This window comes from Chiloscyllium plagiosum, chromosome 7 (genome assembly GCF_004010195.1).
Source record: "Chiloscyllium plagiosum isolate BGI_BamShark_2017 chromosome 7, ASM401019v2, whole genome shotgun sequence".
Lineage (NCBI taxonomy): Eukaryota > Metazoa > Chordata > Chondrichthyes > Orectolobiformes > Hemiscylliidae > Chiloscyllium > Chiloscyllium plagiosum.
The window spans coordinates 9,412,157-9,439,528 of record NC_057716.1 but is presented as its reverse complement, the minus strand read 5'-3'; the positions used below and the strand labels follow the sequence as shown (position 1 = coordinate 9,439,528).

At 38.6% G+C, this 27,372-nt stretch overlaps 2 protein-coding genes across 2 annotated transcripts in view; one reads left to right on the top strand and one right to left on the bottom strand.

Moving 5' to 3' along the window:
* The window catches only part of tbccd1 (TBCC domain containing 1), a 52,894-nt gene extending 33,358 nt beyond the window's left edge, over window positions 1–19,536 (bottom strand). Inside the window, exon 1 of the mRNA XM_043692978.1 lies at window positions 19,424–19,536. The gene's annotated coding sequence lies outside the window, so the exon portion shown is untranslated. The remainder of the gene's footprint in view (window positions 1–19,423) is intronic.
* Window positions 2,485–27,372, top strand: part of dnajb11 (DnaJ heat shock protein family (Hsp40) member B11) — a 34,173-nt gene continuing 9,285 nt past the window's right edge. Inside the window, exons 1-8 of the mRNA XM_043692980.1 lie at window positions 2,485–2,751; window positions 3,011–3,167; window positions 10,207–10,304; window positions 10,855–10,987; window positions 18,251–18,393; window positions 20,063–20,145; window positions 25,235–25,292; window positions 26,409–26,520. Coding sequence (XP_043548915.1) covers window positions 2,687–2,751; window positions 3,011–3,167; window positions 10,207–10,304; window positions 10,855–10,987; window positions 18,251–18,393; window positions 20,063–20,145; window positions 25,235–25,292; window positions 26,409–26,520 — 849 coding nt within the window. The 5' untranslated portion in view covers window positions 2,485–2,686. The remainder of the gene's footprint in view (window positions 2,752–3,010; window positions 3,168–10,206; window positions 10,305–10,854; window positions 10,988–18,250; window positions 18,394–20,062; window positions 20,146–25,234; window positions 25,293–26,408; window positions 26,521–27,372) is intronic.

Sequence of the window (27,372 nt, the reverse complement as noted above, 5' to 3'; positions counted from 1 at the left end):
GTTTTTTGTCATTTCCAGGCAACCAGCTACTCCTGTAGCTGGAGCATATGTTACATTGTGCCTTATTGAGAACACTTGGTGCTGTCACTGCTAGCTTTTAAGTCTCTTAAAAGATATGGTTCACCCACATCTTCATAATACTGTCTTACTTGCTGAGTTTTACCTTCCCAACATTTTCGAAATTCACATTGCAGTATTCTGCTTCTTTTTAATTGCTTGGTCCTCACATGTGTTCAAGGTCACATGTGTTCATGTGCTCACAGGTCCTCAAGGCTGTTCCTTTGTGAAATTAATAAACAATGTTTAATTCTGACCTTGGAACGAAACTCGGTATAAAATTAATTTCTCTTCAGAATTATTGTCCCTCGCTATTATCTGATGGAAGGCTTTCGCCCGAAACGGCGATTTTTCTGCTTCTCGGATGCTGCCTGATCTGCTGTGCTTTTCCAGCACCACTCTAATCTTGACTCTCATCTCCAGCATCTGCAATACCAACTTCTGCCATTGCTATTATCTGCCTAGTTCAGAACATGCAGTGTTTTCGTTAACTTTTGTGTTTGTGACAGTAATGCCTTTGTAAACCTGTGTATAAAAGTATTCTGTTTTTAATAGTATGACGGAGTAGCTGGCCAGGGGTCTTGAAAGAAGAGCGATTTCTACTCTCCTGGATTATTAGAATCCAGTTAGCCTGGTTTATAGGTATCAGTGTTATGTTGTAACAGTGATGCTATTAGTAAATGAAGGGAATGATTAAAATTAAACTAAACTGTCTATAAGAGTTTTTTTTAAATTCCAGACCACCAAAGAGTACGATCTCCAGGACAAACCATGAGAGATGCTTACAGGTCTGTAGTCCATAAGGGATTCCCTGAGGCGTCTCAAATCTGTACTTTAACATACCCAAGCCCAGCCAATGACCTGGAGCTGTGCTGCCCCTGCTGGAACTGTATTGCCATTCTTCGGTGCCATTTTGCGTCCACTTACATCGTCGCCAGCATGAATCTGCACGAGGCTAATCTCAGCAATGCAGTTGCCACCGATGTTCCTGGCTCCCAAACTGAGCTTAAACTTGACTCTGGGCCCACCATACTGAAGCAGCCAGTGCCTCATTCTGACTTAAATTGCTGCCACTTGTGGGACTTTGCTGAATGCAAATTGATTGCAATGTTTTCTACGTTACAAAAGTTACTATATTTCAAAAGTACTTAATGGGCTTTAAAGTGTATGTGATATCAGGTGGTTTCAAAAATTGCTGTATAAATACAAGCTTTTTTATTTTCACAGATGATGTCTAACTGGTCTGGTTAATATTTTCAGAATTTTATCATAATTTCAAAATAGATTATTTCTTGTCATCTCTCTCAATTGATCCAAAGCACAATCCTATACGTAAAATGGATTGTGATTTAATTTAAAGTTCCATCAATTTGCTCTACAAATCCAATGTCTTTGAATAAAAGAAAAATCCATTTATTTAAATCGGGTTGAGGTCAGCGTCCTGGTGAACTTAATTAGATTACTTACAGTGTGGAAGCAGGTCCAACAAGTCCACACCGACCCAGACACCTAACACTCCCGGCTTTTTAGCATGACCGATTCGCCTAACTTGCACATCTTTGTGACTGTGGGAAGAAACCGGAGCACACACGCAATGTGCAAACTCCACACAGTCAGTCGCCTGAAGCGAGAATCGAACCCGGATCTCCTAGCGCTGTGAGGCAGCAGTGCTAACCACTGTGCCACCTTAAATCTAAGTAATCTAATCTAAAAACATTTCAAAAGTATAACAACTTGCATGAATGTTACAGCTTAGTAAAATTTCCCAAGATGCTTCACAATGTTGGAGGAAGAAAAGTAAATAGAGCCGAACATAGCAAGATGCTTTTGAAGGTGGAGAAGAGTTAGCACGGCATGTTATTATAGAGTGTGTTATAAATATACCTCAAACAATAAATGAGCTGTGATTACCTTTAAATTTATTTCGACACAGAACACGTCCAGCACAGGTGACCATCTATATTATCTCTTTCATGGAGAAATGCAAAACAAATCCCACCGCACACATTTCTTCTCAAAATTCGTATCTTACTCTCCCTCAAATATTTTTTCAATTTTCCCTCACTTATCCCATAACGGTATTTTCCATTTTCCGGGGAGAAGCCTTTAACACTTCTGGGACTAATGCACTGTATACAACTAAAAGGCGAAGTGAAATAAAAACTTACACAGGACTGTCCCTTACCTAACGCAATAATATTTTATCATTTAACTTTAACTCAGTATTTTTAACTTATAAAACATCTAAATCACTGCCAATAAGCATTTTATTTTAAAAAAACAATGAAGGCGAAAATTTAAATGAGATTTCCCGACTTGAGTATTTTTAGTTCCATTTTTGACTTATTAGAATTCTATGCATAATTTCCTTCACTCACAGCTCCACCCCCATGCCCTCCTCTTCCTCTGTCCAACCCCTTTCTTGTAAAATGTGTGTCGGTGCGAATGCAAACGAATGAGAAGGTCTAGTAGCCGGACTAAAAGGCTTGGACTCCTCCCTCCTGAAAGCGTCAGGCATGAGGAAGCCAGGCTGCCTCTGCCGGTAGTTGCCGCTCACTAGCTCGTAGCGAGCAACGTGGAGAGCGGAGCCAAAACATTAAAAAAAAGAACAAGAGGAAAAGTGTGCAGCATGGCGGCGGGTGTGCGCTCTGTGTGTATTGTACTGCTGTGTCTGAGCGGAGAGGTGCTGACAGGGTAAGTGGGGAGGCGGGGGGAGGAAAGAGAGCTCCAGCTCGGGTTCCTGCTGCTCTTCCTTCCCTACTCTGAATGAATATCCTAGATATTCACGCGTTAGACTGACCCCACTGTGTGATCACCGGGGATGGGAACTTACTCAGCTGGGATTGCCCAGTGTGTTGCTCATCAGTAAATGAAGCTGTTGTAAAGTCTTATTTCAGTTGTGTGTTATTTTCTTTACATCTCTTGTTTTTATTTTGTGTGTGTCTGAGGACAGGCGGGATTTCTACAAGATTCTGGGGGTATCCAAAAGCGCCTCGGTGAAGGATATCAAGAAGGCTTACCGCAAGCTGGCACTGCAGCTACACCCCGACAGAAACCCCGACGACCCGGCAGCGCAGGATAAGTTCCAGGATTTGGGGGCTGCTTATGAGGTACTGAGCAGGGGCAGTGTAGGTTGTGTGAGTGTGTGCAATGCCCGTGTAGCGCTGGGAGGGAGGGTTCGCTTCAGGTACATTTCGGCCTTTTCCTGTGAAGTCTCAGTCACTTTTTTTCACTTCTGAGTTCTAGTGATGACAAATCAGGGAGACTGTGTGGCTTCAGCTCATTGGTTGTTGGTGAACGGGTGAAAGGTCACACTATAATCTAATCCAACAGTGTGCTGGAGCAGCTGCTATAAGATTCTCAATTTACATATTGTTTCAGTTACACTTTTGCAGTACTCGTACACTTTGTAGTTCAATATCTGCACTTCCTAAAACAATACAATTGTCGAGGTGTTTATCTTAACAATTTTTCTAGCTTGTCTGTCTTGTAACTGAGATGTATTTATGAACGGTAAGAAAGTAAATTCATGGTGCTTTTAATAGTCTAGGGCCTCCAAGCGTGTGCTGGAGTTTAGCTGGCTAAACCTATTTAAGAAGCTTGAGCTTAGGTGCAATGGTTGTCCATTGACCTTCGCAACACCAGTAAAACAACAATTTATGTGAACTTCTATCAATTTCAGGAAGAAAGGCCACAGGACGTCCCAATATTCCTTAAACAAATGCAGTTCTGTATTCCTTGACGGGGCCTTTTCTATAGTCTGGAAACTGAACATCAATTAGGTAACTTTTGCTAACAGTCCTCAGCTTTGTCTGAAGATGCAATCCTGAGCTCCCAGTTTCAATTCATTTTCCCAGTTTGATTAGATTAGATTAGATTACTTAGTGTGGAAACAGGCCCTTCGGCCCAACAAGTCCACACCGCCCCGCTGAAGCGCAACCCACCCATACCCCTACATTTACCCCTTACCTAACACTATGGGCAATTTAGCATAGCCAATTCACCTGACCTGCACATCTTTGGACTGTGGGAGGAAACCGGAGCACCCGGAGAAAACCCACGCGGACACAGGGAGAAATTATAGATCGATGCCCTGATCTGATCTGTGCAGTATTCCATTCTGGAAAGATTGCTGGTTTGTTTGACCAGTTGTTTTAAAAAATTCTCAAGGTCAGGTTCGTAGGAGAGTAGTCTGACACAGAACAAACGACCAAGAGGCGAGTCTGCTAGAATATGGGCATTTTATTCCCCGCAGCGTCGCCACAGCCAGGTCTCATACTTACAACGGGTCTGGCTTATACTCACTCTACATGTTACCGGAACTGGGAGCCGTCAGTTCTCGTAGAGCGGTTGCCAACAACCCACGCTCGGGGGGTAAATGTAACCCCGGAGCAGACTCACCGAACTGGAGACTTTTCCAGCTTTTTATTCTTTTCCAGATATAAACATTCATGTGAACAGCAGAGCAAGGCTAAAAAACACATTCCATTCTGGTTACATACAGATAAGAAGATTCACACGGGGAGGTGTGTAATAAGATTCACACGGGACTAAGCAACACCTCCATTCCGGTTAGATTCACACATGTATTGGGACATAATTTTTAACCGTTTCACCACATTCCACTGCTTGGCCCAATACATGTGTTACATTATGATTCACACATGTATTGGGACATAATTTTACACCACACCACCGTGCCGCCCACCATTTGACATTTGTCTTTGGCTCTGTTTTGTTTGAAATTAAGCTCAAGACACTGAATCTGAACTTTCTTTCTAGAATTATGGAATGGTTATAGCATAGAAAGAGGTAATTTGATCTGTCATGTCTAGTGGTCCTCCAAAGGAGCATTTCATCTAGAGCCATTACTCGTGTGTTTTCTGTGTAGCCCTGCAAGGTTTTCTTTTTTAGATAATGTCAAGAGGAAACTGGATCAATCTAAATTGACCCTGTTTACACTGCAATTTTCAGCAGTGCATACCAGATCCTGATCATTCACTGCATGCAGAAGTTTCTCTTTATGTCGCCATTGCTTCTGTTGCTGAATATCTTAAATCTGTTCTCTTTTTGGTTCTTGATCATTGCACCATTGTGGATGACTTGTCCCTATCTGCAGCCTGAAATTTTGAATACTTCTATTAATTTTCTCTTCAAGGACAGAATCCCATCCTCTCTAGTCTTTATGTAACTGAAGGTTCCCAGCTCTGGAACCATTCTTTCTGCATCCTCTCATCCTAAAATGTGGTGTCCAGAAATGTATGCAACACTCCAGGTGAGGTTGAGTCAATGTTTTGTAGAGGTTTAACAAATATGTTGCTTTTAGACTTTACACCCCTTTTTTTTAAACAAAAGCCTAGGATGCCACATACTTTATTCATTGCTCACTTGATGTGTCTTGCCACCTTTTAGGAATTTTCTGTGGACAGGTTGTTCTGTTACAACACATTTCACCAACACACATTTGCTGTAATGCAATTGACAATTTGGGGTCACTTTCTACCCCAAATTTGGGGTGAAATTTTTAAAACGTGTTGGCTGTAATGGATTATCATGGGGTTGCACAAGAATGCAACTTCTATATAGTCAAGTCTATGCAGAACTGACTGTATAGACTTGGTCCCTCTGCTCCTGCTCTCCTTTTTAAATTATCTTTTTTTTTAAATTGTTTCATGCTAATTCATAATTTCACTCATTTCTGCATTACAGTTCATCTTGTCTGTCCATTTCACCATGCCTACAACCTTGCTGTCCAAACCATCATTTTAATTGTTCACAATGTTTCAAGCTTTGTGTCATCTGCAGATTTGGAAATTTTACCTATATAGGTTACTAATTTGTCAGGCACAGTAGGGGTCCTAACATAAATTCCTATGGAAATCTATCTTAAATCATCCTCCTATCTGAAAACAACCATTCATCTTTGTTTCTTGTCACTCGGCCAATTTTAGATCCATGTTGCTATTAACCCTTTCAATCCACAAGTTCTAACTTTGATCATAAGTGAATGTGTGGCATTTTTACAAATGCATTTTAGAAGCTGATTTACACCATAAAAACAGCATTATCCTCACGATCACTCTGTTACCATCTCAAGTTGGATAAACATGATTTGCATTTAACAAATCCACTTTGGATTTTCTTGATTAACCTGTATATGCTTATGTGACCATTAATTTTGTGCAGAATTATCTCTTCAAAGTTTCCCCTGCGCAGAAGTTAAATTGACTCGCATGTAATTGCTATGCCTGACACTTTGCAGCCCTCTGGCTTTTACACTGACCTAATGTTTCACAATTTTAACTGTGGCTGCCATAAGGTACCTGTGCAATGGGCGTGCTGACATTTCCAGGACTGGGGGAAGGAGCAAGTTGATATTTAGGGAGGGATTTGTCCACCTTGGTGTCTGCGATCTTATTATTTTCCTCTCGTATCCTCCCAGGAACCTGCTTGACCTTGCTATTTTTCATGATTCCTTTAACTTTTAATTATTCATGTTTTCTTTTGTTTCTTGTATATGTCTTTTCGAATTTCCTAATGCCTGCTTTATCAGCTGTTATTCATTATAATGTATTCTGCAACAAAGTATTTCAATGACCCACTTTTTTATGCTTTCTCTCTTCTCATTTTTAAAAATAATCTTAAACTACAAAGAGCTGACTTCAGTGACTTTTCTTAGTGGCAGTGGTTATACCTGTAGATGGTATTTTCAGCTTTTCTTTGTTTTCTTTTAAGCTTTCTGCAATCTGTTCAGTTAGGCAAACCCTACGGATTGTGGCATTAATTTGTAGGCTTATCTGGAGTTGGGTAGTAAGGATTCCAGAACCAGTGACAAGCCTAACCTGTCAACTTTCATTAGTGACTCAGTCTGAAACTAACCTGATCATATTGAATGTTCCTGATTTTAAATATTGGGCTATTGAGTCTGGATCGATTTTGGTCCAAACTGTTTCTCTTCAGGTTATCTCTAAGCTGCCTCAACGCAGAGAAACTTTATATAATGTTTGTGCACGCATCACGTATTAATCGTCCCTCAAGGGTTCCCTTGAAGGGTGTATGTGAAGGAAACTTGTATTGTGAAAACAAAATCTAATTACATTGTACCTTTTCTAACTTTATGTATCTTAACATCTACAAAATGGATCACATCATGTGCTGAAATAGAGAACAACTTTTTATTGAACTCAGGCCAGCAACTTTTTTTTAAAAAGTTATCGTTTTCCACTTTTTGCTACAGTTTAGTTTGCATATTTGGGGAGTATTTTTAAAACTAGCACCTTGCCCTTGAGGTCGAAATTTAAATACAAAATTGAACTTATCTGAAAGCAAACATGCTTGCATAATAGTATTACCGATCACCTTGTCTGAATTTGGCATATCCCATGGAAAGACTGAAACCAGAGGAATGAATGAGAATTCAAAACATGTTTGTAGCTCATTCACATATATAACTTGAATATGTATCATTTGAGCTTTTGCTAATTAATACCTTCAATAGAATTTGAAAAATGGCCAACTAGAATATCCATTAGCAACATTTTGTGTGCTTATTAGGAGCATGATCTAATGTTAATTTGAAGGTACAGCCTCCATTTCAAACTCCAAATTGAAATGGCAAGAATAATCTTAAATCTTGTTATTTGATCTGACGTGCTGTTTCACCCCCGAGAAAAGTTAAAGTTTTCTTCCTCTTGCCACACCCAATCATAAACGACTTTAATTGGTACAGTTGTCGTTTTATGATCATCATGTCTCCAACAAAGCCCATAGAGTCATACAGCATGGAAACAGACCCTTCGGTCCAATTTATGTGCCAACCAAACACCCCAATCTGACCTAGTCCCCATTTGCCAGCATTTGGGCCATATTCCTCTAAACTTTTCCTATTCATATACCCATCCAGATGCCTTTTAAATATTGTGATTGTACCAGCCTCCACCACTCCCCCCGCAGATCATTCCATGCACAAACCACTCTCTACCTGAAAAAGATATCCCTTTTGGTTCCTTTTAAATCCTTCCCCTCTCACCTTTAACCTATGTCTTCTAGTTTTGGATTCCCCACCCTGTGGAAAGGACCTTACCTGTTCACCCTATCCGTGCCCCTCTTGATTTTATAAGCCTCTATAAGGTTACCCCTCAGCCTCTGACATTTCAGGGAAAAAAGTCAGCCTTTCCCTATGGCTCAAATCCTTCAATTCCGGCAACATTGTTGTAGATCTTTTCTACACCCACTCAAGTTTACCAACATCCTTCCTATAGCAGGGTGACTGGAACTGAACTCCATATTCTAAAAGTGGCCACACCAATGTCCTATATGGCCGCAACATGATGTCCCAACTCCTATACTCGACGCTCTGACCAATGAAGGTAAGTGTGCTAAATGCCGTCTTCACCACCATGTCTACCTGCAACGTCACTTTTAAGGAACTATGCACCTGCACCCCAGGTCTCTTTGTTTGGCAACACTCCCCAAGGCCCTACCATCAACCATCCTGCCTTGGTTTGCCTTATGATAATGCAACATCTCTCATTTATCTAAATTTAGATCTATCTGCCACTCCTCAGCCTACTGACCTGTCTGATCAAGGTCCTGTTGTCCTTTGAGATCTTTTTTCACTGTACACTACACTGACAATTTTCATGTCATCTGCAAACTTACTAAACATGCCTCCTATATTCACATCCAAACCAATTATATAATTGACAAAAAACTAGACTCAGCACTGATCCTTGGGGCACACCACTGGTCAAAGGCCTCCAGTCCAAAAAGCAATCCTGTACCACCACCCTCTGTCTCCTACCTTCAAGTCAATTGGTATCCAATGGTTAACTTCCCCTGGATCCTATGTGATCTAACCTTATTAACTGGTCTACCATGTGGAACCTCTGGAAAATTTCTTGATGATATACAATATAGGAAAAGTTATGTTCACTTTTTAAAAGTCCATCTGTCTCTTTTGGGCAGAGGAGTGTAAATGTTGTGGGAAGGTAATTGTAAAATTAAATGCCTCAGATTTGACTAAAATCTAGTCTAGGTTGTGTTTGTAAAGTTAAGATTGCACTGTATCAACGATGGCTTAGTAGGTGGCATTCTCACCTATGAATCCACAAGATCCCAGATTAAAGTTCTATTCCAGTGCCTGAGCAGAGAAAACAAGTCTATGCTCACTCCAGGTCTTTACTGAGAGTGCTGCATTGATCAGAGATGCTGTCTTTTAGATGAGACAATAAACCAACCTCGCTTCCTTGGATGATCTTACAACACTAATTTCAAGAAGAACAAGGAAGTTGTATCCAGTGTCTTTGGTGATATTTATCTGTCAATTAATAGACAGACAGATCAGAGTTTTTATTATTGTCATGGTCCTGTTTGTGGGAGTTTTGCTGGAGCGGCACGGTGGGTCAGTGGCTAGCTCTGCTACCTCACAGCACCAGAAACCCAGGTTCAATTCCGCCCTCAGGCAACTGTTTGGAATTTGCATGTACTCCCCATGTTTGCGTGGGTTTGTTCTGGTTTCCTCCCACAATCCAAAGATATGCATTTTTGTTGAATTGGCCATGCTAAATTGCCCATAGTGTTCAGGGATGTATAGGTTAGGTATATTGGTCGGGGTAAATGTAAAGTCACAGGAAAGGGGAATGGGTCTGGGTGGGTTACTCTTTGGAAGGTCAGTGTGGACTTGATGGGCCAAACGGCCTGTTTCCACACTGTAGGGGTTCTGTGATTCAAGTTGGTTGCCACGTTTCCTACAAGAGTGACTACACTTCCAAAGTACTACATGAGTTGTAAACTGCTTGCAGAGATCTAATGGTTGTGAAAGGTGCTATTGAAAACAAGACTTCCTTTTTAATCCTGGACTTGTGCAATTGCAGTGCAAAAGTTTGAAAACTAATTTTCTGTAACCTGATCTGTCATATAAAAATGGGATGTCACAAGTCTATCTACTTTTGATTTGAAGCCTATTTAAACGTGATCTTGACTTTTTCCAGAGTTTGGTTCTATGGTTTTGGGTAGTGCTGAATGGAATGTTCATTTTGGAAGAAAGTGTCATGTATGATTGTGTAGTCTTGTGACTAAACTGCTTGAAGGTCTCTTGGACTAAATGATTGATTAATTTAATGAGCACTCTGAATTATATTTCGTTAGGTTTTGTCTGATGAAGAGAAGAGGAAACAATATGACATGTATGGTGAAGAGGGTTTAAAGGAAGGTCGTCAAGGTTCCCATGATGACATATTTTCACAGTAAGTAGATGGCTGAGCATCTAACTTAGTACATTTTTAGATAAATTTTAATATTTATATCAATTGTTTGTGACCAGTTCTGCACTCTACTCTGATAAATGTAAACTTCTCTGGTATTCCGAAGAATTTATTTTCACTTGCCAAGGAAACATGTTTTACTTTGTCAGAATACAAAGTTAAAATACAGGGCTAATGTTTAAACTAGGGGTTATTGTGTCTCTATCAAATGAGAATAACAGAATTTTTCCCCCTTCAGTCTTCATCTAGCAGCACAATGGATGTTTGTGCAGCATCCCTACCCTTCTAGTTAACATCAAATAATTTAGCAACGTTGAAGCATTGAACTTGGAAACTCCTTGGTCTTAATGGATCAGAAATGATAACTTCACCTATATTCTTTCTGGAGAGACTGCTATGCCTGTAAATGTGATAAGTTTGATGCTATGCCTGTAAATGTGATAAGTTTGAGTATTTAAAATAAATCTCAAATATATTTTACTTTTGCATATTGCTGTTGCTTGATCTTATCAAATCATTGTTTTTCATGCAGCTTCTTTGGAGATTTTGGTTTTATGTTTGGAGGCGGCCCACGGCATCAAGACCGGAACATTCCTCGAGGAAGTGACATTATTGTGGACCTTGAAGTTACACTTGAAGAAGTGTATTCAGGAAACTTTGTGGAAGTAAGTATTAATCAAAACAGAAATATTGCCTTGTACTTACACTACTTGTGCACTTCTGTATCTGTCTAAATATTTTTTGATATTTTTTGTTTGTTGATTACCTTAGAACACTTTGTTCTAATCCATGTATCAACGTGGTCATGTCACTTCTGGTAGCATGTTTATTCTATCTGGTGCAAAAGCTCAACTGTTAATTTAGAAGACGATGTTTTATAAATTCTTTCTCTAAAATAAATTAAGAACAAAGATCAATGATCTTTGATCTCCATGTGACTGCTTTGTGTAAGGAATGGATTATGAGTACTGGCCATATTAAAATTAACAATAGTAGAATGACAGAATCATCAAGGTATTATATTGAAATGACCACAAGATTGGCATATTTTATTAAGTTAACTTGAAATCAGCTGTGAAAGTTGAGCTGCCATTGTTTTAATATTACACGTTTAGTTATGCAGTATTCAGACTTCTGAAGTGCCATTGTTTCACAGACTTTCTGCTACAATGCTTATTTGCAGATAAAGGGACCTGGAGTGCAGGAGTGTCAGCCTGTGTGATTATCCAACTGGTCTAAGGTTCTCTTGTTTGGGTGAGAGTGGGGGCTGTCGGATGGATGAGTGAAATGACCATGGCACCATAGTACTGGAAGCCATTCAAGTGGAGGAGGCAAAAGGAATATAGTCATAGAGGACAGAATAGTCAGTGGAATTGACAGTGTTCTCTGAAGCAAAGGTCACGAGTCAAGATGTCTGTTCTGGGCTACAGAAGAACTTGCAATGGTGCGGGATCGGGGGAGAGGGGGGTGGAGGTTCGGATGTCATGGTCCATGTAGACACTAGTAACGTTGGTAGAATTAGGAAGGAAGCTCTGCATAGCCAGCTATGGGAGCACCATTTAAGAAGCAGAATCTCAAAGGTGGTAATCTCTGCATTAGGGTACACAACGTTAAAGAGATGAATGAATGGCTGAAAAACTGGTGTGGGAGAAGTAGGTTCTGGATCATGGGGTACTGGCACCAATGCTGGACAAAGTGGGATTTGTACCAGTGGATTGTCTACATCTGAATTGTCCTGGGACTGGCAGTCTTCAAAACCACACAATTAGGGATGTAGGGTTTTAAACTAAATGGTGGGCGCAAGATCCTAATTGTGGGAAGTTGTGGTGAATCAGAGTGGGGAAGATGCAACCGAGGAAGGAATTAATGTGGGAAATAACAAACAAACGATGACAGGAAACGATAGAGAATGCAGATTGAAGAGTAAAGAAACAAATACAACATGAGATTATAAAAATAAGAAAACAAAACTGAAGGCACTGCATTTGAATGCACATAGTATTCAAAACAAAATAGATGAACTCAAATAGATTTAACTCAAATTGAATTGAGATAAATAATTATAACCTAGTGGCCATAACTGACATATGGCTGTAGGATGACTTAAATTGGGTCATGAATATTGACTATGGTACGTTTTTAGAAAAGGTAGGAAAGGGTGGTGGTGGCTCTGTTAATTAAAGATGATATTAGCACAATACAGAAGGATAGCCTGGTTTCCTGAATTTAGGTTATCGAAACAATTTGGGTGGAGATAAGGAATGATCAAGGCAAGAGGTCACGTGTGGGTATTGTATACAGGCTCCCTAAAAGCACATGGTAGCACAAGATATCAAGGAAGAAACAATGGGAGCTTGTTAAAAGACACCGATTTCTACCTACATGTAGACTGGAAAAATCAGATAAGGAGAAAGTAGTCCAGAGGAGGAATTCGTTGAGTGTATGTTTTCTAGACAGTTTTTTTAGACTAGCATTGTTATGGCACCAACCAGAGAGCAGGCTATATGAGATCTGGTTTTGATCAGAGATTGGATTAATTACTGACCTCTTAGTGAAAGCACCCCTGGGTAACAGTGACCATAATATGGCTGAATTTTATAGGCAGTATAGGGGAAAGAAGTGTCGGTCCAGGAATTTAAACAAGGGTAACAATGAATCCACGAAAGCAGAATTACTGAAAGTGAACTGACAATTTAGATTAAGGGATAGGTCATTAGAGATGCAGTGGCAAAAAAGTTATGGGGATATTCTAGAAAGTGCAGAGTAGGTGCATTCCAAAAGGGATTGACCCACCATCCGTAAGTAATTGAAGATAACATTGAAGTAAAAAAAATATAATTGCACAGCGATAAGTGACAGGTCAAAAAATTAGCATTTTGAAAACAAAAAAATTACTAAAAGTTTAAGGAGAGAAAAAGTAGTATAAGAGAAAGTCAGCCAAAATTATATCAACAGATAGGAAAGTTATCAGATATTCAAAGAAGTTTACAGAGTAAATATTGGTCCTATAGAAATGGATCTGAGCAATTAGTAATACAGAATAAAGGGATGGCAGACAAACTGAACATGTATTTTGCATTGGTCTTCATTCGAGGATACAAATAGCATCCCGAAAACAGCTGTAAATCGGGAGTTGGAAAGAACAAAGGAATTCCAGAAAATTACAATGACTACCAGAGAAGGAGTACTGAGTAAAAAGTTTGAACTCCAAGTTAATAAATTCCCAGGTCTTTATGGATTTCAGCCTACGGTCTTAAAAGAAGTAACCACTGAAATAGTTGATGCATTGGTTTTAATTTTCCAAAACTCATTCTATCCAATGATAGATTGGAAATTAGCTAATGTAACTCCCTTTCGTCAAAAAGGGATGGATGCAGAAACCAGAAAACTACAAATGAGTTAGCTTTTATCTGTTGTAGAGAAAGATGTCAGAAATTATTATTAAAGATGTTAAAATAGACACTTGGATAAGCTCAAGGTATAATCAATATGGTTTTGTGATAGGGAAATCATATTTAACAACTAATTTATTGGTGGTCTTATGGTACAATGGTAGTGTTCCTACTGCTAAGCAGGAGGTTTAGGTTCAAGGCCCATCTGCTTCCGAGGTGTGTAATAATAGCTCTGGACAGGTTGATTAGAAAATACAAAAATGAAGGAGTAACTTGTGCTGTAGATAAAGGGGTAAAGGGGTGCCAGCAGATGTATTGTATTTTTATTTCCAGAATGCATTTGATAAGGTGCCACATCAAATATTATTATGGAAAACAAAAGTTCACAGTGTTGGTAGTAACATTGGTGTGTATAGAAGATCCGTTTGTTAATAAGAGGCAGGCAGTAGGAATAAATTGGTCTTTTCCTGCCTGGTAGGATGTCACCAGTGAAGTGCCACAGGGTGTGTGCTGGAGCCTCAACTCTTTACAATTTATATAAATGGTTTGGATGAAGGGATTGAAGGTAGGTAGCTAAATTGTCTGTTGACACAAAGATAGGCAGCAATTTGAGTTGTGAAGAAGACATAAGGAGCCAAGAAGGGATATAAGATAAGCTAAATGAGTACAAAAATATTTCGCAAATGAAGCCTAATGTGGTAAAAATATGAAATTGTCCATTTTTGACGGAAAGAATAAAAAAGCATTATCTAAATGGTGAGGCTGAAGAGCTCTGAGATGCAGAGGGTGTCTTGGTGCATGAATTCCAGAAGGTTAGTATGCAAGTACCAGGAAAGCTAATACAATACTTTGTTTTATTGCAAGGGAAATTAAATGCAAGAGTAAGGAGGTTTTGTTTCAGTTATATGGAGCATTGGTGAGACTGCATCTGGAGTGCTGTGTATGGTACTGGTTACCGTACTTATGGAAGGATGTTAATGCTTTGAAAAAAGTTGAGAAGCTTTGCTCAACTAACATTTGGAATGAGTGGATTGCCTTAAAGGCTGGATAGGCTAGGCCTGTATCCTGTGGAGTTTAGAAAAGTCATGTGATTTACTTGAGATACATAAAATTCTGGGGGGGACCTGAGCAGGTGGATACGAAAAGGAAATTTTCTCTTGTGTGAGAATCTAGAGCTAGGGGTTATAGTTTAAAAATGATGCCTATTTAAAACAGAGGATGAAACTTTTTTTCTGAGAGTTAAGAGTCTTTGAAATTCCCTTACTCAAAAGGCATTGGGTGCAGAACTTTTAAATATTTTTAAGGCAGAGGTAAATTCTTGATTACTGAGGGGAGGAAAGATTATTGGAGATATGCAGGAATGTAGAGTTGAGGTTAAAATCTGTTCACCATTCCTTTATTGAATAGCAGAGCTGGATTGAAGGGCCAAGTGGCCTATCCTTCCTTCCTTCCTTCCTCGTTCATGTGTGTTGATAAATTAATCTTGTAGTTGTGTGGAGTCAGTGTCAAAATGTACAAACCAACACAAATTGAACATTTGACTCTAAACTTGAATATTGAACTGAGAATAATGGTGCTATTTCTATGTATTCATGTCAGGGTTAATTTTAAAATATTAACAGTGACCTTTTGAGAGGGCCCCATTGGTTTAAATTGAAAATAATGAATTTATCTACTTTATTTAAAACTGTTGACAGAGCAGACTAATCCAGACATCAAGTAAAACCTAATAAAAACTATGTAGGACTAATTACTTTCTATTGAAAAGTGACTAAAATGGGTGTTTAGATTATTGCTAGCCCTATTTAAGTGATACCTAATCTTCAATTCCTCATTTAAAAATAATTTTTAAAATTCTATAGATGTTTCAAAAAATAGAGATAAAACTGTTTAAAGTAAAACAATTTATATCATTATGTATTCCTTCATTAGAATGGAGTAGAGTGTGAAAGGCATGAACATAGTCTTGTCTCTACCATGGTTACTCAATGAATAAGAGTTTGCCTTTCTGTTGAAATGCTAGCTTGGTTTCTGTCTCCACTGATATGGCCAGAGCTGCTCAATACTTCCAGCATTTTCTGCTACTTCCTCTTAAAATACATTTAATCAAAAGAACAAAATGTCACTACATGTATCCTTAAAGTATTGCTGTGGGAGACATAATTGAGTGGAAATTATTGTTGCACCTGTGAACTACTATTAGGTTGCAAAATTACATCTTGACATTAATGTCACTAATACTTTAGCAGGTTTGAACAAAGTAATTATTTGATAATGAAATTAATTTGAGCATAAATGATTTTGACTTGGAACAAAATATTATTGTACACTATTAGTCTACGTTTTCTGTTGGGACACTCAGCCTGTTTTGTACTGTAACTTGATAGACATGCTTCACAATATAAATTAGGAACATACAAAGGCAAATATGTAATTAAGTTAACTGCAAACTGGAACATATTCTGTATTTTTGTACCACTATTGTGAATTATCATTCATCACTCATCACTCTTGTGAATTTCAGTGAAAATTTAACAAGTGTTTTCTCGGATATGAGGAATTATATCTTTATAGTTACTAAATTTATAAAAAAAAGTGTTTTTCCTAAATAGTATAAGCCTTTAAAAAAAATTTTAATCACATTTTTTCTTCCCCCAAAAGGTTTATAAAATAATGAACAGTGTAGATAAGATGAATAGCAAAAGTCTTTTCCTTACAGTTAGGAAGTTCAAAACTAGGGTGCATATTTTTAAGATGAGTGGAGGAAGATTAAAAAAGGAGATGAGGGGCAATTTTTTTATATATTACATAGTAATTAATGTGTGGAATGAACTGCCAAAGGAAGTGGTAATGTAGGTACAGTTGGAACATTTAAAAGACATTTGGATAAATACATGAATAGGAAATGTTTGGAGGGATATGAGCCAAAGACAGGCAGAAGGACTAGTTTAGTTTGGGAACATGGTTGCTGTGGACTTGTTAGACTGAAGGGTCTGTTTCCATGCTGTCCTCCTGAACCAGGAGGCATGGATTCAGGACCCACCAGCTTCATAGGTTTGCTGTAACATCTTGGATCAGAAAATATTTGAAAGATTGTAATCCAGCAGTTGTTCTGGAAGGCAATAGTTTAGGTTCTCACTATCACTTCTATTTCCTACTCTTCTGCTACCCATTCCAAGAGATAATTGTGGGGGACGAGAGGTCAATTGTACTCCTGCCCAACTTTCACTGACTGGATGTAGCTAAATTGACAGATGTAACTTTCCTGGTCAGTCTGGCTAAATTATAGTTCACTTATCCATTGGGTCAATGAGAGAAGAAGCAGTTGACTTCATTATCTGCAAAATACATACTGATGTACTTTTAAGAGAAAACCAATTTGCAATAAAAATGATAAAAGCGAAAGTGCATGTGACAATGGTAGTAAAATATGTTGTAAAGATGATGTGGGAATACAGTTGGATGTTGATTGAATGGGCAAAAATCTAGCAGATGGAATATAATGTTGGAAAATGTAAAATTGTTCACTTTGGCAGGAACCATAAAAATCAGAGCATTATTGAAATTGAGAAGAACTGCACAATTCAGAGGTGTAGACAGACTCATTTTAATGCATGAATCACAAAAAGTTAGTGTGCAGGCTATGGTCCCTTGAATTTAGCTGCCACTCTGTGCATTTCCATGGTCAATGATTGGCAGCAGCTTCTAGAACTGGAAGTCAGTGCGTCTGTACATTGGTATGCATGGATCATTCAAGCAGATGCACAGCTTACAGGGAATGTTGTATGCAGGTAAAGAAAATGATTAAGAAGGCTCATGGGATGCTATCCTTCATTATGAGAGGCATTGGATATAAAGGAAGAAGGATATGCTTTAGTTATACAAGAAATTGATGAGGACATATCTTGAATGCCGTTTGCAGAACTGTCTCCTTATCTAAGAAACTATGTAAATGCTTTAGAGGCAGTTCACAGGAGATTTACTGGATTGATATCTGGGATGAGTGGCTTGTCTTATGAGGAAAGCCTGAACTTGTTTTCATCAGACTTATAAAATCTCACCTCACATTTCTTGGATCCTGGCTGGCCTAGACAAGGTAAATGTGGAAAGGATGTTTCCTCTTATTGGGTGAGTGAAGACCAGGGGACACTGTATTTTTAAAATTAGAGTTGCCCTTTTAGAACAGATATGGGGAAATGTTTCTTCTTGGGGGCTGTATGACATTGGAACCCTCTATTTAGAAGCTGGGGGGTACTGAATGTTTTTAAGGTAGAGGTAGATTGCTTTCAATACCCAACAAGAATCAAAAGTTATCAGAGGTAGATTGGAATGTGGAAGTCAGAACACAGCAGATCTGTCATAATCTCATTGCATGTTTGAACAGGCTTGAATGACCTAATGGCCAAGTTTTGCTCCTACTTCATATGCTTGTAAAACAACACATTAGTACATAAAATAATGCCTTTTAAATGCATGACTAGTATTTCAAGGACTACTTATAAATACAACTGGAAAGCAATTCTGTGAACTTTACAGGTTGTAAGAAACAAGCCAGTGGCAAAGCAAGCTCCTGGAAAGAGGAAATGCAACTGCAGGCAGGAAATGAGAACCACACAATTAGGCCCTGGAAGATTCCAGATGACCCAGGAAATGGTTTGTGATGAGTGTCCCAATGTTAAGTGAGTATTAGTTTCAACATTAACTTGCTGGAGAAATGCATTTGTCAAAGCTTTTTGTCTTGCACTCATTTGGACAACTCACACAGGGAAAAAGTAAAAGTGTTTTTGTAAATTCCCACCAGTTACCTTTAATCGGCTACTTATTAAGAAATCTCAGGCAATCAAATATTGAAAGAATGATTTAAATTTTATTGCATGTAGCATCAAAATAAGACCACTCAAGCAAGTTTAAGCCTCGCAACTCAACTTGACTATTACCAATTAATGGTGGAATCGAGCCAGGATTCCAACCAACAGTATCTGTCTCTGGAAGTATCCAGGGTTCAATCCTTGTGCAGTGTTGACCTTCAAAGTTCTATTACTAAATTGTTCTGGTGTTGGATTCTTTTACAGTGTCTGTCTTTCATGTTTGAGGTGTGAATCATTGATGATTTAATAGATTCTTTCATCCCCAATATTGATTATTTTCCTGGAGACTTGAGCCTGTAGCTTGCCTTCTTACCAGAAGTAGCTCCCATGTTCCATGTTACAATCTGGTTTAGCCCTTTTTTTTCAAAACACTGCTTTTCCTGTAATTAACCTCTTTACTTCATGATCTTCCTTCTGCAAGCAGACTTAACCTGCTGCCTCATGACAATTGGGCAATTATCAAGCAGTGTTATCTCCTCTTTTCCAGGAAACAGCTTGTTAATGCTGTTTCAACTTCTTTCCATGGATGGTTGATGAGCAAGTTGCTTTTAATTCCTATATAACCGCTTATCCTTGTCCCTTTCATCTCAAGAAACAGCTTATTCCAGAATGAGTTATTGCTAAGTTTTTTTTTTCAATCCAGTAAATTACTAAAGTCCTGAAAGTTAAATTGTCAAAGGGAAAACAACAGTTATACTGGGAGAAATGTGCTGACTAGTTGGCAAGTCTACTTAGGAGTGGTAGAGGTGTTGCCATGGAGCATGTACCAGTTAATGCCAACCTACAGCAGCCGAGCATTCTGACAGGGCATTTGCTCTGAACTGAAAAAGAGTACTTTTACCTTTTTCTTGAGTTGAAACGGGCACAGTCCTTGTACATGTTCTGCCTGCAAAGAACAGGACCCTGTGTACAGGGAGTTCTTCTATAACATGATGGTTGTGTCCTTGTACTATCCTGTGTTATAGAAAAATCGTGCTTTAGAAACAGTGTTGGCAATGTAATCGCGTTACAGTCAACACACATTTTAAAACTTAGCGCTGTAGAAACAATGACACCATTTTGTCAATCGTGTTATAGTGAATTCCAATTAACGAAACACGTGTTATAACAGAATGACCCATATATATAGCTTCCAGTACATTTTAAGTATGCCATACTCAATCCTGAATGACTGTCCCAGATTAGTTGTCAACATAATTCTTTGCAATGACTGAGTAGATATCGTACAAATGTGTATCCTCCTTTTTATGCAGTCTTTACATTAATATTTCTTACTCCCGTTCATTGCAAAACAAAAAACTTCAACAAATCATTTTTTTGGCAGTTCTAGAGTTATGTATAACTAATTTCAACTCTATTATTTGAGAGAGCTATCAATAACATTTACCACATTTACCATCGAAAGGTGTCATCACATACAGAAGTACAGATATTACTTAAATGGAGTTCTGTCTCATTCCGTTTTCATTGAAATATTTAGGCTTGTAAATGAGGAGAGGACACTTGAAGTGGAGATAGAACCTGGTGTTCGGGATGGAATGGAATATCCTTTCATTGGAGAAGGTATGTCCTAATCAAGTTATTGTCAAACATCAGGCTGCACAGGAGTTCGCTGGCTATTATAATTTAGGGATAATAGGATACCAATTAGGATAATAGGATCTTATGCTGACAAGTGGGTTTCCTTTGTTTGAAAGTAAATGACAGCCTATACTCAGTTGATACTTTAGGCTTCCTAATGCCAAGCAAATCTTATCTGTACATTTTCCTGTCACTTCGCCTTTAAAGAAGAGGAACAGGAGCTGCTTGAAAGGTTGGTCAAATCATTAAACAGCTTAGCCTACCTTTCCACTTCGATACAGCCTGTAGAATATCCTGTGATTGTATCCTCTTTCCCCAACCATTCTGTATTCCATAATTTACCAAGGTACATTAACTGATTAGTTAGTTCAGCAGTCACCCACATGCTGATAACACCTAGATCTACCTATCTCCTACTTATCTGAACCGACTTGAGGTATTAGTTGCCTGACGTAGAAAGTGGAAGCCATTTGGTCCTTTAAACCTACTCCTTTATTCAGTACGATTATGACTGGTACTCCCTGAACTATTCCAGCTGTTAGATTCTCAAAAAAACTCCAGTCAATTTGTTATGCATGAATAATCATAAATCCGTGCTAATTTTGATTAATCCTTTTAATGCTTTTTAAGTATTCTGTTATGTTTTTTAGAGTAGACTGTAATTCTCTTATCTCTCCCTCCCTTTTTTAAATAATGGGATATCAATTGGCATGCTCCAATCTGTAGGAACTGCTCCTACAAAGTCTCTTGGACTTTGGATGCATTAGTGGTGGTCGTCCAGTATTTTCAGGGTCAATTTCTATAGTACTCTGTGATTAGATTTATCAGCCTTTAACCCCACTAATTTCCCCAGCACCATTTTTGTTGTAATAGTGATTTCCTTCATTTCTACCCTGTTGCTGATCCTTGGTTCCCTACTATTTCTGAAAGATTACTTGTCGCCTCTTGTGAACCAGATCTAAAGTATGTATTCAATTCTGCTTTTCAATTGTTCTATTATAATTTCCCCAACGTCTGACTGTAAGGGAGCTACATTTGTTTTTACTAATCTTTTCGTCGTCACGTTATACAGAAGCTTTTATGGTCAGCTTCTATGTTGCGAGCAATTTTACTATCATTTCCCACCCCCAACCTTTTGAAAATTTTGTGCATTTTTACTGAATTCTGAAATGCTCCCAATCCTTGGGTATGTTGCTTTTTCTAGAAATTTGGTATACCTCCCCTTTTGATATAATATTATCCAAAATTTATTTTGTAAGTCATAGTTAAGCCACCTACCTTTTTCATTTTCACAGCAGGCCGAAATATGTGTAATTCACCCACATTCTTTCATTATATGAACTATTGCCTATCTACCATCAACCCCTTTTAGTTCGCAATTGATTCTTGAATTCTTGCTTCATATCCTCATAGTTCCTTTTCGTTTCGATTCAGGACTTTAGATTTGAATTCAACTATTTCACCCTCCATCTTGATGAAGAATTTTATATCATGGTCTCTGACCTCAGATTGTAAATGAACACTGTCTCCTCCGATCTAAAATAAAAGACGGAACTGCAGATGCTGGAAGTCTTAAACAAAAACAGAAATTACTCAGCAGGTCTGGAACAGTGAGAGATAATGTTTAGAGTCCAGTGACCCTTCTTTTCTGAAGAAAGGTCACTGGATTCAGTGTTATCTCCACTTTCTTTCGACAGATCTTGCCACACTTGCTGAGTTTCCTCCACAATTTCTGTTTATGCTCCTCCAATCTAATATTGGAGACAGTCACTTTCACAAAATAAACTTTGTTTTCTCCAGCTGCAATGCTAAGGTAAAACCTGATAGTTTATAACCCAGGGGAGCTCAGATTCCACCCCATAGCCTGTCTGTTACTAAAACACCTTGCACAACTTTAATCACTTGTACTTTTACCCATTCTGTTTTATAAATCTTTATCTCTCATGAATTCTCTATTTAACCTCCCAAATGACATTCTGCTTGCTTGTTTCTGTGCCCATCGTGACTTTGTTTGCTTCCTTCATTTACTGAATTAACAAATCAACTGTAGTTTGCCTTTGCCTTAATCCTCTGGCTCACTTCAATCTGGTTATCTGCCAGCAGTTGTCAGCCCCTTTGTCTTTAGCTCTTAGAGTCATAGAGATGTATGTTGATCTTGCCTTGATTATTTTCTAGTGTTCCCTGCCTTAATGTTTTGCCATACTACTTTTCTTTGCTTCCAAAACTCCTTATTTCCCAACTATCCTTATAGGTCACCTCTTGCTGTTTTGGTATCTATTTCTACTCTGTGGCATGCTTTTACATATTTTACTTGTTAAAGACAATATATGACTAAACACTTCTATAAACAAATATAAATTTGACACCAAGTGTTGCTGTTATCCAAGCAAAAGATAACATTCTGTTTTCTAGCTGAGTTAACAACATTTGAAGTGGTTGATGGCTTTCATGGTTGAACAGATTAGCTTGCCCATAGCTTTGGCATGAATTCAAGGGTTCAATGTGGTCACATAGCTAATGTAGCAGAGGGAATTTAATTCTATTTCTTTTTGGAAAAATTACAACCCGCTAAACCAGTTTGAGGATCCTCTTTTCTTTTTTTTTCCCCCCCTTTTTACCCCTCACCTTACAGGCCTTTAAGTATATCCTACCATTTCTGCTTCAGACAATTGGGTGACTGTTCAAAGATGCAAATTGATTTCAATGCACATTGTAAATCCCCAGTTAGAAATTTCATAAGAGAAATTGGTGGAAAATGGACAGTATATGCTTGTCCTCTGCCTAATCAATTAAGATTAAAGTAGCTATTTCACGCCAGAGATAAAAGTCAGGTTTTTGCTTTTATTAAAACTCAGTACAAGTGTTCATGCTCTTCCTGGCATAACAATCTTTTATGTGATGACTGGCCCATTCTTGACTGACTTCTCCACTTGCCCATCATTTATGGATATGTTCCCCTTTCTCTCCCCTTGCCAACTAAAGTCAATAATAAACCAAAATTACAGATTACATTTACTCACTCCAGTAAAGATGGCACCATAGAAAGGAATCGTCACCTGATTAATAATGGATTAATGGAAACTACTTTGCCTAAGAGGTTGAAATCTGATCCAATTTGACAGAAAAAAGTCAAATGTTTACACTTCCAGTTCTTCCTTTTTTTAATAGTTTTTACTATTTGCTTATGTGATGTAAGGTGTGTGATTTGTAGATTTTAATATTTCTTTTTGGAATTTTGAGTTATTAACGAATATCACATGGGTTTGTGTGGCTGAAAAGGCTTAGTTAACTTGTATTTCTGCAGCCATTGTGATTTCTTTTAAATATTTTTAGAGAGCCTTCTTGGAGAGTAATTGGATGTTACATTGGGAAAGTTTACAAACAAACAAAGTCAACTGTTGTGCATGGGTTCAGTTTAGAAGGTTGGGGCTTGATTTTTTTTTTGGTTAGGGAAATACCCATTGCTTGAAGGGGAAAAGTAAATTTTAGTTTGAGTTTGCTGCAGTGTTGAAGCTGTACCTTAGAAAGGGAGGTAGTTTTGGGACTTTTTACAAAACGGTTACCTGAGTATACCGAATTTAGTTTAAAGACTCCACACCATACGTATTTACTTAAAACCCTGAAGAGTTATGTGAAGCTGAGAGGCTTAGCTCAATTGTGTGAGGGCTCCAGAAAAAAACTGTCCAATTCTCAAGACCTGGAATTGAAGCCAAGTTAAATTTAATCTCTAGATTTCAAAGAGAAGGTAATTCTCTCTGGTTTGAGTACTGTAAAGAAGTGTTGTTGGCATGAATGGAATTGTATTTTCCTGTGTCCAAAATCTTCATTTCATTATAGTTTGGATCATTCTATTGTTCTTAATTTCTAAAACTTCTGTTTTATTGTTAAACCTGAAACTACAGCATTGTGTGGTTGTGTTTCAGGGAAAGACTATGTTGTTAAAACAATAAACATGATCTATCAAACCAGATTTCAGTCTGGGGATTATAACTTGTGTTGTAATAATATCATCAGAGGTCATAACAATTGATATTTTTATATACTAACCTATCAATAGACTAAAATAACAATCTGAGAAGTTGTTCTGAAATGTTTTTAACTCCTGCTCCTCCCTAAAAAATGCCACCAAACTCAATTGTCTGCTTGAGTTACAGGAATTCTGAACCACAAATGTTTCCTATCGTGTTTGTAATGGTACTGATTATTGACAGCTAGCGAATTTCTTCTGCACGCCATATTCCACCTTTTTGAGATGTGATGCTTCATTACATTGTAGCATTGTCTTGACCTATTGAGATCTGGGAAAAATGAGGGAGGAAGGTTGAATATCCACTTAAAGCACCAATCATCATGTGCTGGTAGAAAATTCGGTGCTGCATTGCTTCCAGTTCTGGGCTTCTCGTACTCGTAACCTACAATGAGGTTCAAGTTCTGATTCTTTTTGTATGTGAATACAAAAGTAGTCATGTAGTTGTATGATGTTGCAGTAACAAAGTTAGTTGCATCTATATGACTTTTCACATGCTTGTGAATTTAATACTTCTAAGTAGTCTCTGATTTTGTTGGTTACCTGGCAACCAATCTACATACAGTAGGTTCCCACAAGCTATAATGAATTAGGATATTAAATCATTTGCTCTTGTGTATTATGCATGGTAAGTGTGGGCTAGGACATAGGAGACCTTACCTGCTCATATTTGAACAGTGCCACAAGATCTTTAACGGACACCTGAAGAGGCAGGTGGAGCATCAGTTAAATGTCTCATCGAAAGACAAACCTTCTGACAGTCCTTGAAGTGTTGTCATGGTTTACAAACTGAAATGGGATTTGCACCTGTGACCTGTCTCTGTTGAATGTGGTATTGCTGAACAGGCTGGCACTTCAACTGTATGTCATTTTCACAGGGACAAAGATATATGTGCAGGTATTAAAATGAGGATTTGGCAACTTGCCTGGTTTTGTATAATGTTGCTAGGAACCATATCAGTTTCAGCAAGTGGATTTTCTACTTATAAAATGGGTACCTTTTTCATGTGTAAAGATTAAGTTGTATGTTGTGCTGTCTTACAGGTGAACCTCACATAGATGGAGAACCTGGAGATCTGAAATTCAGAATCAAGGTTTTAAAGTAAGAAATTATTTCATTTATTTCTCTACTAAGACTAATGACCCAAGTCGTGAATTTCCATTTTCTTTTGGTCAAAGATATCTAATTATCAATTATTGGGCAATGCTGTAGCTGCACAGAAATAATTTGACTAGGGATGAGGCAAGTTCTGGAGCACAAGTCTTCAGTATGATTGCTGAATATTGTCAGGGCCCTTTTAGCTTTTTCGGAATTTAGTGCCCACAACATTTCTTGTCGTCATTTGAGGTGAATCAAATTGGCTGAAGCTTGACATATGTGCTGGGAACCACTAGGTGATGCCAAGATGGATCATCCATTTGTCTCTATTAAGATTTGGAATGCTTGGGCCTCAACCTTTGCATCTGTCTGCGAGGCTCCTCCATCATTGAGGATGTTTATGGAGTCTCATCCAGTCAGTTGTTTAATTCTTCACCACTATTCAAAACTGCATGGGGCAGGACTGCAGAGATCTGATCCATTCATTGTGGGATTGCTTAGGTCTGTTTATCATTTGCTGCTTTTGGTGTTTTGCATGCAAATAGTCTTGCTTGTGTAGCTTCATCAAGTTGACACCTCATTTTTAGGTATGTCTAGTGCTGTTCTTAGCATGTCCTTCTGCACTGTTCTTTGAACCAGGGTTAATTCCTTGGCTTGATGTAATGGTAGTGTAGGGATGATATGCTGGGTCATGAGGTTGCAGATTTTGTTGGGAGCACAATTCTGCTGATGGCCTGCAGTGGATCTCACTCGTCAGTTGCGAGATATGTTTGAGGTCTAAGCCACTTAGTATGGTGAAAGCACCACACAACATGGTATGAAATATTATCATTGTGCAGGGAGGACTTCTTCTCTACAAGGACTATGCTGGTGATCATTCATCTCTAACTCATGGACAGATGTATCTGCAACCGTGAGATCATATATGTATTTCCCCCTCATTAGATCTCTCCCCACCAGCCAAGTATCTATGTCCTTTAGGACGTGACCAGATTGATCAGTCGTGTTGCTGCTGAGCCAGTCTTGGTGGGGGACACTGTTGTCATTGATTTTAAGGTAGCAATTTGTACAAGAAAATATTTGATTCGTTTTCACATTAGTTACTGTCATTTCTTGTAGGCACCCAATATTTGAGAGACGTGGTGATGATCTCTATACTAATGTCACAATTTCATTAGTGGAAGCACTGATCGGTTTTGAAATGGTTATCTCTCATTTGGATGGTCACAAGGTAAGAGGATTGTAATTCAAATACAACTTTATTTCTTAACATTAGGCAAAATTGCCTTTATTGAGAATGGAGAATGTTATGCATGTCATGGAGTCATAGAGATGTACAACAAGACCCTTCGGTCCAACCCGTCCGTGCCGACCAGATATCCCAACCCAATCTAGTCCCACCTGCCAGCACCCGGCCCAGATCCCTCCAAACCCTTCCTATTCACACACCCATCCAAATGTCTCTTAAATGTTGCAATTGTACCAGCCTCCACCACATCCTCTGGCAGCTCATTCCATGCACGTACCACCCTCTGCGTGAAAACGTTGTCCTTAGGTCTCTTTTTATATCTTTCTCCTCTCACCCTAAACATATGCCCTCTAGTTCTGGACTCTCCGACCCCAGGGAAAAGACTTTGTCTATTTATCCTATCCATGCCCCTCATCATTTTGTAAACCTCTATAATGTCACCCCTCAGCCTCTGATGCTCCAAGGAAAACAGCCCCAGCCTGTTCAGCCTCTTCCTGTACCTCAGATCCTCCAACCCTAGCAACATCCTTGTAAATCTTTTCTGAACCCTTTCAAGTTTCACAACATCTTTCCGATTGGAAGGAGACCAGAATTGCACGCAATATTCCAACAGTGGCCTAACCAATGTCCTGTACAGCCGCAACATGACCTCCCAACTCCTGTACTCCATACTCTGATCAATAAAGGAAAGCATACCAAACTCCTTCACTATCCTATCTACCTGCGACTCCACTTTCAAGGAGCTATGAACCTGCACTCCAAGGTCTCTTTCTTCAGCAACACTCCCTAGGACCTTACCATTAAATGTATAAATCCTGCTAAGATTTGCTTTCC